The sequence below is a fragment of the Onychostoma macrolepis genome, chromosome 22 (genome assembly GCF_012432095.1).
Source record: "Onychostoma macrolepis isolate SWU-2019 chromosome 22, ASM1243209v1, whole genome shotgun sequence".
NCBI lineage: Eukaryota > Metazoa > Chordata > Actinopteri > Cypriniformes > Cyprinidae > Onychostoma > Onychostoma macrolepis.
In genome coordinates this window covers 24,726,122-24,745,975 of record NC_081176.1, presented here as the reverse complement: position 1 = coordinate 24,745,975, position 19,854 = coordinate 24,726,122, and the positions used below count along the sequence as shown (strand labels likewise).

Here is a 19,854-nt window from a genome sequence, read left to right as displayed (position 1 = left end):
TTATCACTTTTCACAGTGCATATTCATTAGTTATTAATATATTAACATTAAATATAGTTAATTAAAAAAAACATTTTCATTACTTCAAACACACACACACACACACACACAAAATAATAATAAAAAATAACAACAAAACTAAAAAAGATTTAAGTGAAATAAAAAATATTAACAAAAAATATATAACTACTTATATAAAACATGTCCAATGTCTACTAGACTGCTGTCTACTATATAGTCTACTACCGCTATCTACTCAAAAGAGTCGCGCTCATTGACTTAAAGTGGGCGCGTCGCTGAACGCGCCATGTGACTGGAAGAGGAGCCTGTCACGTGAGCACAGATCTCATCACTGTAATGGCAGCTTCCTTTGCACACTAACACAAGGAACAGCAGAGTTTTAACAATAGTTTACATCTCAAGACTCGCTTCTCTAAGGTAACTGGTGACTTGTTTGATGTCAGTCGTTCACTGTGTGTGCTCCAGGCTCAGAAAACAGCAGTGGATTGTGCTGCCTGAGACCAGCACGAGTGTTATTGTTATTGTCGCTTGCATAACATGCGAGTGTTTTGATAAATGAAGAAGCGTCGGCGCGGATCACTCAAGCTCTCTCCTTTGATAGGCAAAGCAAATGTTTAATAAATAGTAAGTAAAACATTAATAAAAAACAAGTAACGTTATGTTTGCAGATGAATATCATTTATGTTTTTGAAAGCATTGTATTTGGATGAACGGTACGGGAGACTGCCACACCTACTACGGACAAAACATAATAAAAAATCAATTTTAACAAAGTTTTCTGAGGGTTTGATTTAAGTTTATCGATACGTTGTTATGTCGCCGTGCACTGCAGATCTCCCGTCTAAATTAATGCGTAAAAACTGAGTTTAAATCTAGATTGTTTATATTGTTGAACTGTAAAGCCCTTCTGTCCAATCAGCTGTCGATATGATAATTCCAGCGATATGATTGGAAGATGTAACATTGGCCTGTCGATGCTCTAGCTTTTGAGAATGTGTTTATTTTGTGAATGAATAAGCCCTATATAATGTATGTGTATGTATACATAAATACAAATAAAACTAAATTGTAATGAGAGAAGTTTGAAATATCTATAACTTGAATGTGCTGAAATCTTAAAAAAAAGAAAATCATTATAGTAACCATGCTTTCCCCCAACATTACTACGATTATTTTTAATAAATTATAATGTAGTCCCTCATAGGAACAGTGCAAACTTGAATCAGAATATTCATTCATTCATTCATTCATTCACTAATTTGATAACAATGACAGAAAATGGTATCTTTAAAATAGAAGGTTTAGTGGTAGTCTTTTGTAAAAAGTTTGGTAAATGATTGCATGATCACAGAACAAGAAGGCGTAGACCCTTTCAGTAAATCTTTAACAATGGGACGGTCGCTTTATGCCACCTGAGAGACCGTCTGTGCAAAGGTGCAGGTTAACAGTCTCATATCTTTCCAACTTTGAGCTCCACGTTACAAGTAAGATCTCAGGTTCACAGAGGGAAAATGGCTGCAGGTAATTCTTTGTTCACAAAAGGCTTTTTTTTTTCTTTTTTTGCACTTATACACACACTTGCACAGTCAGAAACGGGTAGATGTCTGTTCTCTCAGTGCTTTGGTTGTTAATCATTTCAATAAACTTGTAAATTGATCTGATGTCATTAGCAGCAGATTTAATTTATGAAAATCAAATATCAAGGTTGCATTATTTTGTATTTTTGAACAAACTTACAAAATAGTGTTTTTTTGGTCTTGGTTAACATAGGTCTGAAAGTGAAAAGTCATGTTTATTAGAATTAGATATCGATTGAAAAATTGGCAAATTGCTGTTTTTTGCAGTTTTTTTTACAGGGTAGTCACTGGTGATGACCAGATGTCATAAATTGCATAGTGTGCAAATTTAAGTCTGACTTTCTTTTTCTCTCAACAGACGCTATGTCTCCAAAGATCACATTGGAGTTGCTCAGGCAGCTCCGCCAGGCCATGAAGAACAGCAAGTACATCACAGAGCCCATACAAGCGTACATCGTCCCATCAGGAGACGCACATCAGGTGATATCTCAATACACTAAAACCTGCTGGAAACCCTTTGAGCTGTGCTCCACAAATGTGATTCAGAAATGTACAGACCGTGATTTATAAACATCTCATCTTATAAACATAGAACCTGTGATTGATAAACATTCAGCCTGTGATTTACAAACATATAGTCTGTGATTTATAAAAATATGGACTGTCATGTATAAATACTATTTTATATATTTATAAACATTTCATAGTGTCTGAGATTTATAAATTATGTACAGACCATGATTTACAAATATATGGTCTGTGATTTATAAACATTCAATCTGTGTTTTTTTAAACACATAACCTGTGATTTATAAGCATTCAAACTCTAACCCATTCAACCTGTGCTTTATAAATGTGCAGACTGTGATTTGTAAAAATCACTTCATGCGATTTCTAAACATTTCACCTTATAAGCATGCAGAGTGTGATTTATATAACCTGTGATTGAACCTGTGGTTTATAAACATACAGCATGTTATTTATAAACATTCAACCTGTGATTAATAAACGTACAGACTGTGATTTGAATAAAAAAAAAAACTGTAATTTATAAACTTTCCACCTTATAAACATGGAGCCTGTGATTTAAAAAAAATATATACAGCCTGTGATAAATATAAATTTAAGCTTATAAACATTCAACACCCTAGAAACAAAAAGTGAAATCAGTCACTTCAGCTGCTGCAGTGTGTGTGTGTGTGTGTGTGTGTGTTCCCGTTGTGCCTTTTAGCATCTATTGTGTGAGTGATGGGCTTCCCTCACCTCCTCTCTGGCTCTGTGATTATGAAATCACCTCTGATTATGTGTGTGTGTGTGTGTGTGTGTGTGTGTGACCTCCTGCCAAGTGTTTTCCTTCATTCTGCTGGCTGGTTAAATTAGCAGTAATTAGGACTGATTGCTGACAGAGCTGATCTCACTTTTTACCTTCATCTCTCTCTTTTTCTCACTTCATCCGGTCATCCTGCAGAGTGAATACATCGCGCCCTGTGACTGCAGACGAGAATTCATCTGCGGATTCAACGGCTCTGCAGGTGCGTGTAACGTCAAAGTATTCAATTTTATATAATTGCAATATGACAATAGTATCAATTAATACCTTTTTTACTCGATCACAGTGGAGATTTATCAACTATAGAGCTACAGAATCATAGGTGAACACACACATAGAAACAATGGCAATCATAAGACATAGATTACTTATATAAATAGATCAAAAACAGACAGTATTGTCCCAGTTAAAAAAAAAAAAAATTGACAATTGACAATTTTTAACTGTGTCATTACATGACAAGGCAGTTCACCGCACCCCAAAGAATTTCACTCAAAGAATGAAGAAGTAAAACTGGTATTTGTGATTCTTATCTTATGACTTTGAGAGGCTTCTTTGTCATACATGATTTACAGCTCAGTGGTGTTGCCAGATGTTTTTGACTGGTGGCCCATGTGTGGCTCATTCAAGGGCAGGATGAAGCATAAACCAACTTCCCTCATATACTACGACTAATAAAATAATAATAATAATTTATTTATTACTGCCTGTGATTTTTAAAAATGTACAGATTTTTAAGAACACAGCCTGTTTGTTATAAACACATAGCCTTTTAAACATTAAACCTTTGATTTATAAATATGCAGTTTGTGAATTTAGAAATGTACAGCCTGTGATTAATAAACCTGTAATGAATAAACATGTAACCTAATGAAAATAGAGCCTGTGGTCTGGCTGTAATTTATGAACAATCAACCTTTTAAACATTAAACCCATAATTTATAAATATACAACCTGTGATTTTTTTTTTTTTAATGAACAAACTGTGCGTTATAAATGTACAATATGTTATTTATAAGTATACAGCCAGTGATTTATAAACATTAAACCTGTGATTTGTAAACATATATCCTGTGATTCATAAACATTGAATATTCAGCTTTTGCTTTATAAACAATCAACAGCCTGTGCTGTATAGACATGTATAACTTTATAAACGTAGAGCCTGTGATTTGTAAATATGCATCCTGTAATTTATAAATATTAAGCCTTTTAAACAGTTAATCTGTGATTTATAAATGTACAGACTGTAATTTATAAACATGCTTGTTCCAGGTACTGCTATTGTGACAGAACAGCATGCTGCTTTATGGACGGATGGGCGGTACTTCCTGCAGGCCAGCCAACAGATGGACAATAACTGGACTTTGATGAAAATGGGTAAAGTGAATGTTAGCATAGCTTTATGATGTGCGGTTGCTGGGTCATTACTTTTGTTATCGGATTGCTATTACATAATCGAGAAAGCATGTCGGCCAAGGTGCTGCTTTTCATAAGCCATTGCAAAACATTTATTAGAATATATTCCTGAATTTAAGACTGAACTTCATGACTTTACAGAAATCAATCTTGAGCTTTACATTGATTAGTGTATAATACAGTCATGGCCAAAACTATTGACACCCTTGGTAAATATGATCAAAGAAGGCTCTGAAAATTAACCTGCATTACTCCTTTTGTTCTTTTATTTTAAAAAAATCACAAAAATCTAACCTTTCATTGAACTAAAACAATTGAAAATGGGGGAAAATCTCATTATGAAATGAATGTTTTTCTCAAATACACGTTTGACACAATTGTTGGCACCCCTAGAAATTCTTATGAGTAAAATATCTCTGAAGTACATTCCCATTCATATTTACAATTTTGAGCACTCCAGGGTGATTATGAACATAAGAAAAATTCTCCTTGCTCATCCAAAAACAGTCTCCAGCATATTCAGTTATCAGACACGACTGGAACTTCAAATGGGACTGGCTTCTATGGTCAGATGAAACTGAAAAATGATCTTTTTAGCAGCAAACACTCAAGATGGGTTTGGTGAACACAGGGATAAAAAGTACCCCATGTGTACAATGAAATATACTGCTGTATTTTTGATGTTGTGGGCCTATATTTCTGCTGGAGGTCCTGGACATCTTGTTTAGACACATGGCATCATGGATTCTATCAAATACCAACAGATAAAAAATCAATAAGTGACTGACTCTGTCAGAAATCTTATAACGGGCCATGTTTGGATCTTCCAACCGTACAATAATCCAAACACAAACCTCAAAAACAACACAAAAATGGGTCACTGAGCACAAAACCAAGCTTCTGCTGGCCATTCCAGTCCTCTGACCTGAACCCTGTAGAAAATGAGTGGGTGAACTGAAGAAATTCTGGATGAAGGAATGGTCTCTGATCTCTTGTCAGGTGTCTCTAACCTCATCAGGCATTATAGGAGAAAACTCATATACTATTTTGGCAAATGGAGGTTTCAAAAAGTATTGAATAAAAGGGTGCCGTTAATTGTGGCCAACGTGTATTAGAGAAAAACATTTATTTCATAATGATATTTCCTCCCATTTTAAATTCTTATTATCCAACGAAAGGTAGCAATGCAGATTAATTTTCACAGCCTTCTTTGATCATATTTACCAAGGGTGCCGATATTTTTGGCCATGACTCTATACGACATTGTTCGAAAGAGCAATCCGAAAATGATTGACATTTTGTTTTGTCAGGGCTGAAGGAAACACCATCTCAGGAGGACTGGCTCATCAGCATTCTTCCAGAAAACTCCAAAGTGGGAGTTGATCCTTGGATCATTGCCGCCGGTGAGGAATTCAACAAGACCATTATGAAGAAAGTTTTGCATTATTATAAATGTTCATTCATATAAAATGTCATGCAAATATATGTTAGTGAATTCAAAATTATCTATTTTGTAAAGTTATGTTAATAATTTATTTGAAAAGTTATTTGATTAATATTTTATTAAAAATATGATTTGGTTAATCGGGCATCTCTCTTGTCCATATTAATCTAGACTACTGGAAATAATTAATATATTTATTCATACAAATATTTTCATACATAGGAGGGATTTTATTTATTGATAGTTTTTGTTTTATTATTATTCTTTACATGTGTGCAAAATTATTTTTTTAATGACAGTAATGCATTTATTTTATTTACAAATGTATTAATAATTAAAATAATTAAAGTGGTAACACTTTACAATAAGGTGTCATTTGTTAACATTAGTTAATGTATTAACTAACATGAACAAACAATAAACATTTATTGCACTTTATTAATCTTTGTTCATGTTAGTTAATGAAAATAGTTGTTCATTGTTTATTCTTGTTAGTTCAAAGTGCATTAACTAATGTTAACAAACACAACTTGTGATTTTAATAATGCATTAATAAATGCTGAAAATGAACATTAACTAAGATTAATAAATGCTGTAGAAGTAATGTTCATTCTTAGTTCATGTTTACTAATGTTGTTAACTAATGAACCTTATTGTAAAGTGTTACCATTAAAGTTTTAAATCATGTAACAAATGTATTGAATAAACAATTTAAAAAATCCAATTAATATTAATCGTTTAAATGGGCATGACACTGCTGCATATTAATTTAGACTACTGAAAATAATGAATATACTTCCATATCCATATGTGTAAATATACTGTATTTTGCTGAATTTAAAATGCTCTGTTTAACTATTCTTTCATAAAACATAATTGTAGTAATATTTAACATTCAAGGATTATTATTATTTATATGTACCTTCTATAGTATTTTCACATAATATTGTGTATGCAATGACAGAAATTGTAATTATTTTAACTGCTTGTGTCTGTGATTGTGTTTTCAGACCAGTGGAAGAACATGTCTAAGGCTTTGAGCAGCGCGGGTCACTCTTTGGTTGCGGTGCAGGACAATCTCATTGACGCCATCTGGGAGGATCGGCCCGCTCGACCCAGCACCAAACTCATCACGCTGGGCCTCAAATTCACCGGTCAGCACATCTCACTGGATGATTTACAGTATAGAAATATGATCTTACATGTCAGTCATAAACCCACTACACATGTTTGTGCCACAGTAAAATAAAACAATATGTTGTGGTTGCTTTTTCCCATATAGGTCTCACCTGGCAAGATAAAGTTACAGCTCTGAGAGGCAAAATGGCAGAAAGGAAGATTTCCTGGTTTGTGGTCACAGCTCTAGATGAGATCGCATGTACGTATCGCCATACAGCACACTTTGTGTGTTTGTTTTTAGTGGTCAGATCACGACTTAGCACTTGTTCCCTCTCCACTGTCTTATTAACCCCCGTTAAAGAGCTCTTGTGTCAGATGTTGATAATTATGGACATGATTGCGTGAGGGACAAGCTTGTTTTGCCATATTTAGGAGGAAATATTTTGGTAAATTCAGTAATGGTGCTGAAAATGTAACCATTGCAGAAATAAATTACATTTTAATATATATTCAAATAGAATTTAAATAAACAGTTATTTTAAATTGTAATAATATTTCACAGTATTACAGATTTTACTGTATTTTTCATCAAATAAATGCTGCCTTAGTAAACAGAGAAACATTTGAAAAATCTTACTAACCCCAAACTTGTGAAGTTGAAAGCTAATGTATCTATATACGTTTTTTGAAAGTGCACCCATTTATTATTCACATTACTGAAAATCTAAAAATACAATCTCACCTTCTCTCTACAGGGCTTTTTAACCTGCGTGGGTCAGACATCGAGTACAACCCTGTGTTTTTCGCCTACGCTATCATCGGCATTAGCAACATAAAGTAAAACTGCATACCTGGCTCTTCACTTTATACTGAAAATTTCCCAGACTTCAAATGAGTACACTTACTCACAGCCCTCCATATGTTTTTTTTTTGTTTGTTTGTTTGTTGTTGTTTTTTATTTAGATTGTTTGTGGACAGTAAGCGTCTGTTGGGCCCTGCAGTCCGTGAGCATTTGGAACTGGACAGTCCGAGCAAACCAGAACTGACCATACAGTGTTTTCCGTATGAGTCTGTGTACATGGAGCTGCAGGCGGTTTGTGCGGCGCTGGTGCCCAAAGAAAAGATATGGATTTGTGACAAGGCCAGCTGTGCTCTTACACAAGTCATACCCAAGGTGAGTCAAGATATGTAGTGATGTTGTGCTTGTGAAGACTGTGCAAGTTTTTTCTGATGTTATTTCCTGCGGAACATTCCATTTTGTTCAGACATTTGTCATTTTATTTAAGTTGAATGGTTTTTGAATGCTGATGTATGTCTTTTTATGGTTGCAATGCAACCTTTGTTCTAAACCTTAAAGGAATAGTTCACCCAAAAATGAAAATTATGCTGGAAATTTACTCTACATCCAAGATGTAGAAGAGTTTGTTTCTTCATCAGAACAGATTTGGGTAAATTCAGCATTACATCACTTGCTCACCAATGGATGCTTTGCAGTGAATGGGTGCCGTCAGAATGAGAGTCCAATCAGCTGATAAAAACATCCCAGTAATCCACAGCACTCCAGTCCATTAATTAGTGTCTTGTGAAAGCTGCATATTTGTAAGAAACAAATCCATTAAGAAATTTTAACTTTGAACCTTCTTTGAGTCTATAATCTATAATAACGCTTCCTCCAGTGAAAAAGGCCATCCCTTGTTGTCCTCTCACATCAAAACCCAGCAAAATATGTGTTTAGAACAGTTTCAGAATGTTTTCACTTGTAAACGGTGCTTAATTTGTGCATTTTTCTCTCCTGATTCAGACGAGACAACTTTTTAACTGGAGAAAACAATATTGTAGATGGAGGACTCATATTTTAGTTTGAAGTTACAAACATCTTGATGAATTTGTTTCTTAGAAATATGCTACTTTTCACTTCACAAGATGTTAATTGATGGACTGGAGTGGTGTGGATTACTTGTGGATTACTGTGTTGTTCTTATCAGCTGTTTTGACTCTCATTCTGACGGCACCCATTCACTGCATTGATTAGCAAGTGATGTAATGCTAAATTTCTCCAAATCTGAACAAACTCATCTACATCTTGGATGACCTGTGGAAAAGTACATTTTCGCCAAAAATTCATTTATTCAACTATTGCTTCAATAAGTCTTGATATTTTATTTTTTCCTTCTAAAGTGGTCGAATATGATTAAATATTATTGATTAAAGAATTGTAACCGTTCAGTCCCACAGATCTGCAATCCCATACACACCCTTATGTCTGGCTAAAGCCGTCAAGAACCCCACAGAGATCCAAGGCATGAAGATGGCACACGTAAGTCCACATAACTAGAGATTTTCAGAAATCTTAAGCTTTTTTGCTTTATAAATCACAATATTTTTTTTATATCACAGGTCAAAGACGCAGTGGCACTGTGTGAACTTTTTGCTTGGCTGGAGAAAGAGGTATGATTGTGTATAATTTGTTGTTTTATTCACTGGAAATATATTTAGGAGTTTTTCTCAATGCATTTTTTTATTTTTATTTTTTTTTGTAGTAAAATTATTTTGTAGTAAAAAACTTTTATTGAATGAATGAAGAAAATATAAGAGCTTGTATTTGTCATTTGTACAGATTCCCAAAGGTACGGTTACAGAAATATCAGTAGCAGATAAAGCTGAAGAACTGCGAAGGTGAGTCAAACATGCTGCGTGTTTAACTGTTTTGGCAGTGAATTTAAGAGCCGCTTTGCTTTCTGTTTTTGTCTTATATGAGATTGTGGAGCCTCTTACTGGTGATCTGTGGAACTGCAGACACAGAGGCAGCAAAACAATTTACTCTCAATTGAAAATGTTTTCTTGAAAATCTTTTCTAGTCAACAGAAAGACTTTGTTGGGCTGAGTTTTCCAACCATCTCTAGTGTGGGACCAAATGGGGCCATAATACATTACAGGTGAGCTGTTCTAATAATCAGTATTTAAAGCTGCAGTCCGCAACTTTTTTTGGTTAAAAATGATCCGAAATCAATATTTGAGCAAGTACATAACCAGCCAGTGTTCAAAACTATCACCTTACTTTAACCCGATTCACAACAGTTATCTTATAATAATGTTTTCTAATTTGAGTAGTACAGGTTTTCGCGGAAATTCAAGCATGGCACTGCGTCATTACGTCACGTCTGGTAACATTACGAAGTTGTCCCAGCTACTAGGCTATCACATGTGAGGATCCTGCAGGTGACGGATCATTTATAGCCTTTTCTCACAGCAGCTAGAATAATTAAATGTATCATTTTGATAGCGGATTGTAATCCAGAAAGGATTATGTGTTTATGAAACACATTATATTATTAAATTGTATTCCAGTTTTAACTGTGCTTCTGATTACAGATAGCCTGGGATTACACAAGATTTGTATTTTAAAGAAAAAGGGAGCATAGTTTGCTTTTTGGGTTAAAAGAATTTCTTAATATGAAATTCGAATGGTATGACAATTAGATATTAGACTGTACAGAAATTGAAATCTACACACTAATACACACTATACTCATAGTCACGCAACGCTGATGTTATTAACATTAATAATTTGAGAATAAAGTATATAATAATAATTTGCACGGTTTGATGTGATATGAGCTAACAGATCTTTAAATTAAATCAGCATTGGAAGCGCGATTTATTATAATGCTTTTTTCCTCAGTTGGTCAGAACAAATGTGGCAGACTTGTTATTTTCTTGTTCAGATGGGAATATATGGTGAAAATTCTTATTTGGGTCACATATTCCAAGACGTAGGCTAGAATCTGAATTCCACGCAAGGAAGATAATTCCGCACAGAGCTGTAATTCCAGGTTTTCAAACAGAGATGGCAACAAAAAGGCAAAACTTACAGACTGCAGCTTTAATAATACATTTAATTGAATTTTTGTTTTAATTTTAAGTATCCTTTTCTCTCTTGTTTTTTAGGCCTCTCCCAGAAACTAACAGGACTCTTTCTCTAAACGAAGTTTATCTTATTGACTCCGGAGCTCAGTACTTGTAAGCACACAAACACCGCTCAAGAGAAATCACAGTCAACCTGAGATTAGATTTATTTGTAAATTTAGTTTATTTAATTAAAATAACATAAAATAGTTTGTTTGTTTTTGACTCGTATACAATAACTCAATACTTAAAAATGTAGTTATCTGGGATAAAATAAATACAAATATCTACTATGAAATTTGATTTTTTTTTTTTTTTTTTGTCTTTGGTATCCAGAGATGGAACTACAGATGTGACCCGTACAGTGCACTTTGGAACACCCACTGATTATGAGAAGGTAAATAATCTTCAAAAAAAAAAAAAATTGTTTTATTTTGCTTCAAGATCAAACTCTCTCTCACTTTACAGTCTGAAAACTAATGGTCCACCCATAATGCTAATAATTCTGTCTTTCCACACTCTGATCTACACAGGAATGCTTCACATATGTCCTAAAAGGACACATCGCTGTCAGTGCTGCCGTCTTTCCCAATGGAACCAAAGGTAAGAGCTTAAAATCAGATACTTGAAGCAGTTTGAGAGAGAGAAATATTTTGTCTCAGTGGATTGTGCTCTTGGGTTCAGGTCACCTGTTGGACTCGTTCGCTCGTGCTGCTCTCTGGGACTCTGGGTTGGACTATCTTCATGGTACCGGCCACGGTGTCGGATGTTTCCTTAATGTACATGAAGGTCCATGTGGCATCAGCTACAAAACATTTGCAGACGAACCTCTGGAGGCTGGAATGATTGTCAGCGATGGTACGGAAACGCATACATGCTTTAATCATGTTTATTTTCTCTCCTTATTTTAGTGATATCTTTACACAGTACATTGTAAATTACTTCTGAGTAGTGGTGCAACGGATCACAAAACTCACAATTTTGAGTCACGGATCGGATCATTTTTCAGAGCAGCAAAAAAGTTTGCTTTTCATTAATTACTAAAAGCTTACTTTTAAGTTCTTCTATACTATTAGCTTAACTACTAAAGTCAGTAATAAAACGAGAACAATTACGCAAATTACAAGCGTAGATGAACAGCCTACATGGATAATCAACGGCTAGCTGTGCATTAAACGATTTGAATGCACGGCGTGGAGGCGAAGAAGTGTATTCAGGTCGTTTAATGCACAGCTAGCCGTTGATTATCCCGTTTATGCCATGGTCACTTCCCAGCATTCACATAGTAAAGATGTTAATAATATTTGCGCTGCAATATTTGACCGGAACGATAAAAATGACGATTATTTTCGTCTGTATTACTATTTAACTGTAACTGTATGTTACTATGGTTACCAATGTTTATAGGAAGCGCATTAATATAGAACGTGATTGAACTGACCTGGAACTACCTGCAGTTCAACAAATTTAATCAACACCTGCCAGCCAATCAGAATCCAGTATTCAGACAGACCATGGGATAACATAAAATTATAAATAAAGACAGTAACAGTAGTATTCAGGTGCAGAAATGTAAAAAAGTAAGTGTAAAACAACACACTAATGCTTCCTGCATAAGTTAAATACAGATTAATCTTTGTTAAAGCTGTGGTGTTGTTTGATTAGCAGAGAGCAGCTTTTAATATAGGCTGCTGTCTCTTTAAGACTAAATGCACAGACCTAATACTGACACACATCTGGTTTCTTTCTCAGCAGTATACGTTAACTTAAGACATAACCGACTGTGTTTACCAGAATACTTGCCAAAACGGGTATTTTAACATAACTTTGTGTGTGTGTATGTATCCATCCGTTGAGGCGTTGTCTGAATCACGCCTCTCTCTCTCTCCCGAATTCGACTTCTCCTTCATCTGAATGGTCTGAAATTGCTTGAATGTGTAAATTGGCAAGACACAACACGTGCAAATGATAAACTTTCACTCTATGATGGTTAAACTTAACAGTTAACCCGCGAATCACATCCGTTGCACCCCTAAGTTACTTCTGAGGTAAATTTGAGTCTTGTACATTTTGTTGTTGTTGTTGTTGTTTTTTCAAGAGCCTGGATACTATGAAGATGGATCTTTTGGCATTCGGATAGAAAACGTTGTCCTGGTTATTCCCGCCAAACCTAAAGTAATGACTGCATCAAATCACACCTTCATCTGTTCATATTTATACCAAGAAAATACTTAATTTTTCTGACACGTTTTGTCCCAGTGTTTTGTTGTTTTGTGTGTGATTCTTCATCCACACCAATAGGTGTCAGGATTGAGTCAAAGACATAACAGCACAAACTAAGTCAGAAACTATTTAATGTACTTTTGAGAGATATAAAGTATGATATTTCAGCTTTTCCTCTCCTTTCTTTCAGTATAACTACAGAAACCGAGGTAGTCTGACGTTTGAACCCCTCACTTTGGTCCCCATCCAGCTGAAGATGATCAACACAGACATGCTCACACAGAAAGAGGTAAAGGCAGGCCGACAGATTTTCTTATATAAATATAATTTGGTTTAGTTAAGTAGTGGTAGTGTTTTACATGACAACAATGTAGTGAAAATGGAAAAGGTTTCCTTTTTGCATTTTTTGAAAAGTTTTGCAAAAACTTGCTAAAACGCTGTATTATTTGTGCCAGGCCACTACGCGTCACTTAATGACATCTCTGTTTTTACAAATTCACATTTTTGGGATTTTACACAATGATGTTGTTTTCAAAAACTTTCCAGCCGTCAAACCACTGTTGTTGTGTAAATGAATGGCCAAAACATAAGTTTTCTGTTTTTAGCTAAAAAAAGATGTTGTATAAACACCCCCAATTAGCAGGCTAACTTTATGCTGTGTTTTTAGCAATTAAGCTGTTTGTAGGCCATTTGTAACTATGAAAAAAATCTCACAAACATTGTTTGTTACAAAGTGTTTATTTATTTATTTTTAAATCTAATAAATCGTCTAAAAATGATTAAAGCTGTCTAAGCCCAACACAACCTTTCAAAGTAATACTCCAGTTGCATGGGCGTCAATATTTACAACATTATTACATTACGATTAGGTAATTTACATTACCCAATTACATCAGCATACGTGTGAAAATTGAAGTGTATTGAATGCTTGCGACCGCTATTGTGTGATAATTCACAACATTTGAGTAAATAAATCCTTTAACCCTCTATGAAATGGCTTTCATTATCCACCTTATTCCTAAACGCGGAAGTAGGAAGTAAGTTCATTAGGGAAATAACGAGAAGAATAACAATGTGCAGTAAACGGTAAAACTGTTTGCTTTACAAACCAGTGTGTTCATAATTAAGACGATACACTAAAATAATACGGTAAGACACAGCAATTTGCAGTACCAAGCAGCAAAATGAGCTGTTTTGTACAGCTAACAATAGCTGGAAGCAAATAAGACCGGAAGCAAGACCCATAAAATTTACAAATGGATTGCTGTAATAATACATACTTTCTTCCTGCAGCGTGATTGGGTGAATGACTACCACAAGAAATGCCGGGAGACGATTGGGGCGGAGCTCGAGCGGCAAGGCAGGAAGGAGGCTCTGGATTGGCTGATCCGAGAAACTCAGCCGACTTTCTAAAAATATTGTTGACTGATTTTTTTTGTCATCGTTTTAACGATCGCCAGTGATTTTTCCCTGTCGTTCTCTCTCAGTCTTGGTCTCTATCTGCTTTTCTGGTGGATATAGTTCATGTTCTGCTTCTTTTGTAAAGCACGCTTTCATCAGCTGTTTTATGAGCCAATTAAACTGTTGAAAAAGATATGCAGCGTTTCCCTTTGCATAGTAAGGAAAAGAGCAGCATGAACATTCTGCTAAACGTCTCTTTTTGTGTTCTACGTAAGAAAGAGCGTGATACGGGTTTGGGATGACATGACAGTGTGCAAACTGTTCTTTAAACACTAATTTTCTACAGCTGCATGTAAAAAATGGGCGGGGCCAGGATGATGCCGCTGCTGGGGTCGTTGGCGTAGTCCTTCAGCGTGAGTGGAGTGTGTATGGACACGGTGTGAGGGGGGATCCTGTCCTCCTCGTGTCCCACAGGCAGAGGGTTGGTGTAGATGTAGTGGATGCGTGAGTTGTCCTTCGGCCCCTCCTGTCTTCTGAACAGGGCGAGCGGGTTACGGAAGCTATGGGTTTTCCTCACACACATAACACCCACTGGCTCTTCAGGAACCTCAGTGGCAATGGCGCTCTCATAGACACGCGCCCGTTTACACTTCCTGTGACACAAAGATACGTACCGTTACAGCTATTAGACACAATTTAGGACCCAATTAGATGGTTTTGACCAAAAAAAATGGTGATGGGAAGAAAAATAATATTTCAATGCTTTTGCATTCAATCGCGAAATTTCACTCAAAATTCACTTCTCTTGCAAAAGTAGTGTTTCCCTGATAAAGTTTGCATTTGCTTACAAAAGTTTAGCTTTTTTTCTCAGGGAAACTTTGCGTCATCTTGCAAAAAGTATTGTGTTTCCCTGTGAAACCTTGGGTTCTCTCGCAAACGCATTGTATTCCTCCAAAAAACTTTGCATTTGCTCAAAAAAGTATTGCGTTTCCCTGAAACACTTTGCATTCTCGCACAAAAGTATTGAGTTTCCCTGAAAATCTTTAGCTCGCGCAAGTTTTGCGTTTCCAAATTAGCATTTTCCCACAAAAGTATTGAGTTATCCTGAAAATCTTCGCATTTGCTCGCACAAGTTTGCGTTTCCAAATTTGCATTCTCGCACAAAAATTTTGCGTTCTCCTCAAAAACATTGCATTCTCTCACAAAAGAATTGCATTTCCCTGGGAAAGTTTGTGTTTGTTTGCAAAAATTTAGTTTCTTTCTGAAAATCTTTCCATACGCTAACAAAAAATGTGCTTTTCTCGGGGGAAACATTGCGTTCTTATGCAAAAGTATTGTTTTCCTGAGAAACTTTGTTAGCTTGCTAGAGTTTTGTACTTCCCTGAAAAACGTGGCATTCGCTTGCAATTTTAGCAAGAGGAAGCAAGTTTTGCTAGCAAAAGTTTTTAAATAAATTATATTGCAATGCTTTTGCATTTGATCACAAAACTTTTGCATTCCCTCAAGAAACTCTGCATTCACTTGCAACACTTTTGTAAAATATATAGTGGGAGAAAAAAGTATTTCAATATTTTTGGGTTTCTCCCATTTGTAAGGAAAGGTTTTGGGGGAGCACAGTACTTTTGTGAGAGAATGCAAAAGTTTTGTGAGCAAACGCAGCATTGAAACATATTATATTTCTATGATTTTGCATCCCCTGAGAAACTTTGCATTAATTAGCAAAACTTGTGTGATTTGGAAATAATATGAGGTAGGAGGAAAAAATAGATTTGAATGATTTTGCAAGAAACTCAAAAGCAATGAACAAAAGTATATTTCAATGCTTTTCAATATACTTGCAAACTTTTGTGATGGAAATAGTGAGGCAGGAGGAAAAACTATTTCAATGCTTTTGGAAGTGAATGCAAAGATTCTCAGGGGAACACAATACTTTTGTGAGAGAACTCAAAATCATGTCTCCTTGGGGGGATTTTTACTTTCTTTTTCTTTCAAAAGTATGTTTTGTTTTCATTTTAAACAATATATCTATAGTTTTACAATTAAACTGCAAACTTTGTGAAATATTTTGCTAAAATATAGTGTTTGCGCTGTTTCATTGCCAAATTATTAAACTTTTTTTAAAGATTATTTTAACGCAAGGACATTTATGCAAAACATTATCTGTGGCTTAATTGTTCAGCACTTTTTTGTCGCATTGTATGCCTGTTTACTCACCTTCTGTGTCTTCGGTACGAGATACAGCTGATGATTCCTGTCACTGTCAGGACGCACAGAGCTATTGATGAAAGGGTGATGTTGAACACCTTGACCTCTGTGTGAGAAAAGTGAAAAATGGATAACGTATACAAATTTTCTTGGTTTCAAATGACAAAACATACTGTAAAATATACTGTTCAAGATAACATGTCGTGATTGTCAAATGCTAGTGGATCATGCTCAAGAGTTAAAACACGGTTTACTCACCATAGAGAGCGGCTTGTGTTTCTGTGTCATTTGGTTTCAATAAGGTCGTCCCGTTAAGAGACAGATCGATCCCCGTTAGGCTCATGCTGCCGATGGCATAGGCCAAAAGTGACCAACAAATTGCTCGGTCTGGAAAGAGGTGGTGAGAATATTCATTAGTGTGAAGCCATGTGACTATGTGGATTTGTTTCCACGGAAACACCACTACTTCATCGCCCCAGTGGCCCCCTAACTTCATTCAACTTTGACAGTTTGGGGTCCTTAAAGATCCAGGCCGCATCCCAGAAACACAGCAAAACAGCAAGTTTTTGTGCCTAATCCAAAGAATCCAGAGAACAGGATTAATTTGGAAACTCATTAAAAGTGTTTGTACAAAATAAAGGGGAAATTTCATAACACGTATGCTGCATCTCTTTTAGCAGGGCCTGCTGCAGTCTGAACAGATAAACACAAAGCCTGCATTCATTAGCATTCATGCTTCATTTCATCTGGGACTTCAAAATAATATTGCACAATTAACTCTGGCTCTCGACATGAGAATGCTGGGAAATAATCCCATGATGCTCACACGTTTCCCACATTGTTTACCAAATGCTGCCTATTCTTGATTTGCCTTCAAAGCTCTTTTCTGGAATAGTTCTATTTTTAGACAATCCCATTGGTCCTTCTATTTATAAAATAAACAGATTTCAGTTCCGCGTTTCATAAAGAACATTCCTCAGACACAAATAGGCCTACACACAAACATTGTGAATTTGGCCACAATGTGTATGATCAAGACTGAGACGGCCCAGTAAAACATAATGCAAATGCATCGTAAATTTTGAGTGTTTTCACACATGACTGGTCATTTTCACTGCCTATAATATTTACACGAATTATGAAAGCTTACAAATGTGACCCTCGACCACAAAAGCAGTCATAAAGGTCAATTTTTCGAAATTGAGATTTATACATCATCTGAAAGCTGAATAAATAAGCTTTCCATTGATACAACTATTTGAAAATCTGGAATCTGAGGGTGCAAAACAATCAAAATATTGAGAAAATCACCTTTAAAGTTGTCCAAATGAAGTTCTTAGCAATGCATATTACTAATCAAAAATTAAGTTTTAATATATTTACAGTAGTAAATTGACAAAATATCTTCATGGAACATGATCTTTACTTAACATCCTAATGATTTTTGGCATAAAAGAAAAATCAATAATTTTGACCCATAAAATGTATTTTTGGCTATTGCTACAAATATACCCCAGCGACTTACGACTGGTTTTGTGGTCCAGGAATCATACCAGACCTAACGTCAAACGGCATATTTGTACACCATACATACATAGACATAGTTAAATGAATTTAATGACCCGTCTGAACATTTTGTGTTGTTCATGCAATACTCAAACCAACCGCTAGAGGTCAGTGTTGACGCTCAAATCCGGCCGCTGCAATACTCTGAGGCGCAGACACATTTATATTGTTATTAATTAACGTCAGAGCAATATAACACAGTATACGTACATAAAATCATATAGAAGACATATACATGTTTTAACATATATATGCGCCTCACAAATAAGCTTTTTAAAAATAAACAGTTTTGTAGTTTTGTTTGGACACACAGGCCTAATTTAATTTGTTTTCAAAACGATAAATAGCCTGCTTTTGTGTACTTTTTTTCTTCTTCGGTGAATGAACAATTTGGCAAGAAACGCAGTAGCCTACAAGTTTGGTAGCCTAATAGTGCAACGCCCGTCAGCTTCAGAGACTGACGATGTGATGTTGAACTTTATTAAAGCTTATTATGTTTAACAAGTGCTCGGTTTTACACATTAGCGAAGTAATTAAAAATATCTGCATGCCTGAGGTAGCAAATAAACATGGGACTTACCGCATAAGTATCCGCTTTGTGTATCAAGCACGAGCAGGACGTGCTAGTTACAAGTATATCATAAAATGATTCATATTTCAAAATACTACACATAAACCGCTCTGAAACGTTTTATAATGAGTCATGAATCATTGACCTATGAGCTGCAAATGTATTGGCTCTTCACTCAACAATATATTTGTAGGCCTACCATTTTTTTTTTGATTTGTTTGGCTGTTGTGTCTCCTAATTTTATGGCAAAGGGAAATCAAGTATTTTCTTCTCTTTTAAGATCCTGATGCTGAAAGGTACAATCATGTAACACTGTATTTTAAGCCTGATACCAACATGTGGAACATATTATCATCTTGTTTGGTCTCCAGCTTGAACAGGGGTTGTAAAAGAATGCTGGGTTTAATTGTTTGTATAAACGTGTTCCTCTTCATGTTGTGCCAGAGTCAATAGACCTGATGCAGAACCGTGTGCCCAGCGCATAAGAATTCATGGGATCACTGACACCTCACTGCCCTCCTCACAGCCTTCTGGGTAAACCTCGGTTATATTGGACTCAGACATGGGTCAATGAGAGGCTTCAATGCTGATTTATGACAAATGCCAGTTATAATAACAAATAGGCCTACCAAGCCATTCTTGTGGGTCGTTCCCAGCGATCTGCCTCATGTTTTAACGATTTTTCATTTCAGAAATCAATATTGTTCCTACGTGATAAGCCCAATACAGTACATGTGTAATGAAATATTGATAGTGTGAGGAATTCTGTTTGAATTATGTGGTGATTTCATTCGTCATTCGTTGTTTATTTTTAAAGGGAACAGTCACATCATAAAGTCGTATATTCGCTGCCACGTTAGCGGATTTTCGCGGGCAAAAATTGTTTGGAGAATTAGCCAACTTGGAGAAATAAACTCGCAGTTCTGAGAGAAAAAGAAATTGTGAGATATTAACTTGCAATTGCGATGAAAAAAAGAGAAAGAATTGTGAAATAAAAATTGAAAAAACTTTCCTTTTTTTTTCGTGGCAGAAGCAAAATATGAATGAATAAAAGAATTCGAGAAAAAAAAAG

At 35.5% G+C, this 19,854-nt stretch overlaps 2 protein-coding genes across 6 annotated transcripts; one reads left to right on the top strand and one right to left on the bottom strand.

Moving 5' to 3' along the window:
• Window positions 1-279: 279 nt before the first annotated feature.
• Window positions 280-14,633, top strand: xpnpep1 (X-prolyl aminopeptidase (aminopeptidase P) 1, soluble). 3 transcript variants are annotated; one of them, XM_058761697.1, is made up of 20 exons: window positions 280-438; window positions 1,957-2,078; window positions 3,067-3,130; window positions 4,204-4,308; window positions 5,658-5,750; window positions 6,802-6,945; window positions 7,074-7,169; window positions 7,666-7,747; window positions 7,874-8,084; window positions 9,138-9,227; window positions 9,308-9,358; window positions 9,528-9,586; window positions 9,769-9,846; window positions 10,859-10,930; window positions 11,153-11,213; window positions 11,350-11,419; window positions 11,501-11,674; window positions 12,915-12,991; window positions 13,230-13,328; window positions 14,333-14,633. In XM_058761697.1, the coding sequence occupies exons 2-20, from the start codon at window positions 1,962-1,964 to the stop codon at window positions 14,450-14,452; spliced, it is 1,863 nt and encodes a 620-aa protein (XP_058617680.1). In that variant the 5' UTR covers window positions 280-438; window positions 1,957-1,961; the 3' UTR covers window positions 14,453-14,633. The 3 variants fall into 3 exon arrangements, with proteins under 3 accessions (XP_058617680.1, XP_058617681.1, XP_058617679.1); XM_058761698.1 differs by lacking the exon at window positions 280-438 and adding an exon at window positions 471-645; XM_058761696.1 differs by lacking the exon at window positions 280-438 and adding an exon at window positions 1,407-1,542.
• A 141-nt stretch (window positions 14,634-14,774) lies between these two features.
• si:dkey-246e1.3 (uncharacterized) lies at window positions 14,775-19,174 on the bottom strand. 3 transcript variants are annotated; one of them, XM_058761700.1, is made up of 4 exons: window positions 19,119-19,174; window positions 16,904-17,032; window positions 16,655-16,751; window positions 14,775-15,093 (listed from the first exon to the last, which is right to left on the bottom strand). In XM_058761700.1, the coding sequence occupies exons 1-4, from the start codon at window positions 19,135-19,137 to the stop codon at window positions 14,781-14,783; spliced, it is 558 nt and encodes a 185-aa protein (XP_058617683.1). In that variant the 5' UTR covers window positions 19,138-19,174; the 3' UTR covers window positions 14,775-14,780. The 3 variants fall into 3 exon arrangements, with proteins under 3 accessions (XP_058617683.1, XP_058617684.1, XP_058617682.1); XM_058761701.1 differs by lacking the exon at window positions 19,119-19,174 and adding an exon at window positions 18,792-18,987; XM_058761699.1 differs by lacking the exon at window positions 19,119-19,174 and having other exon boundaries at window positions 16,904-17,289.
• Window positions 19,175-19,854: the final 680 nt, after the last annotated feature.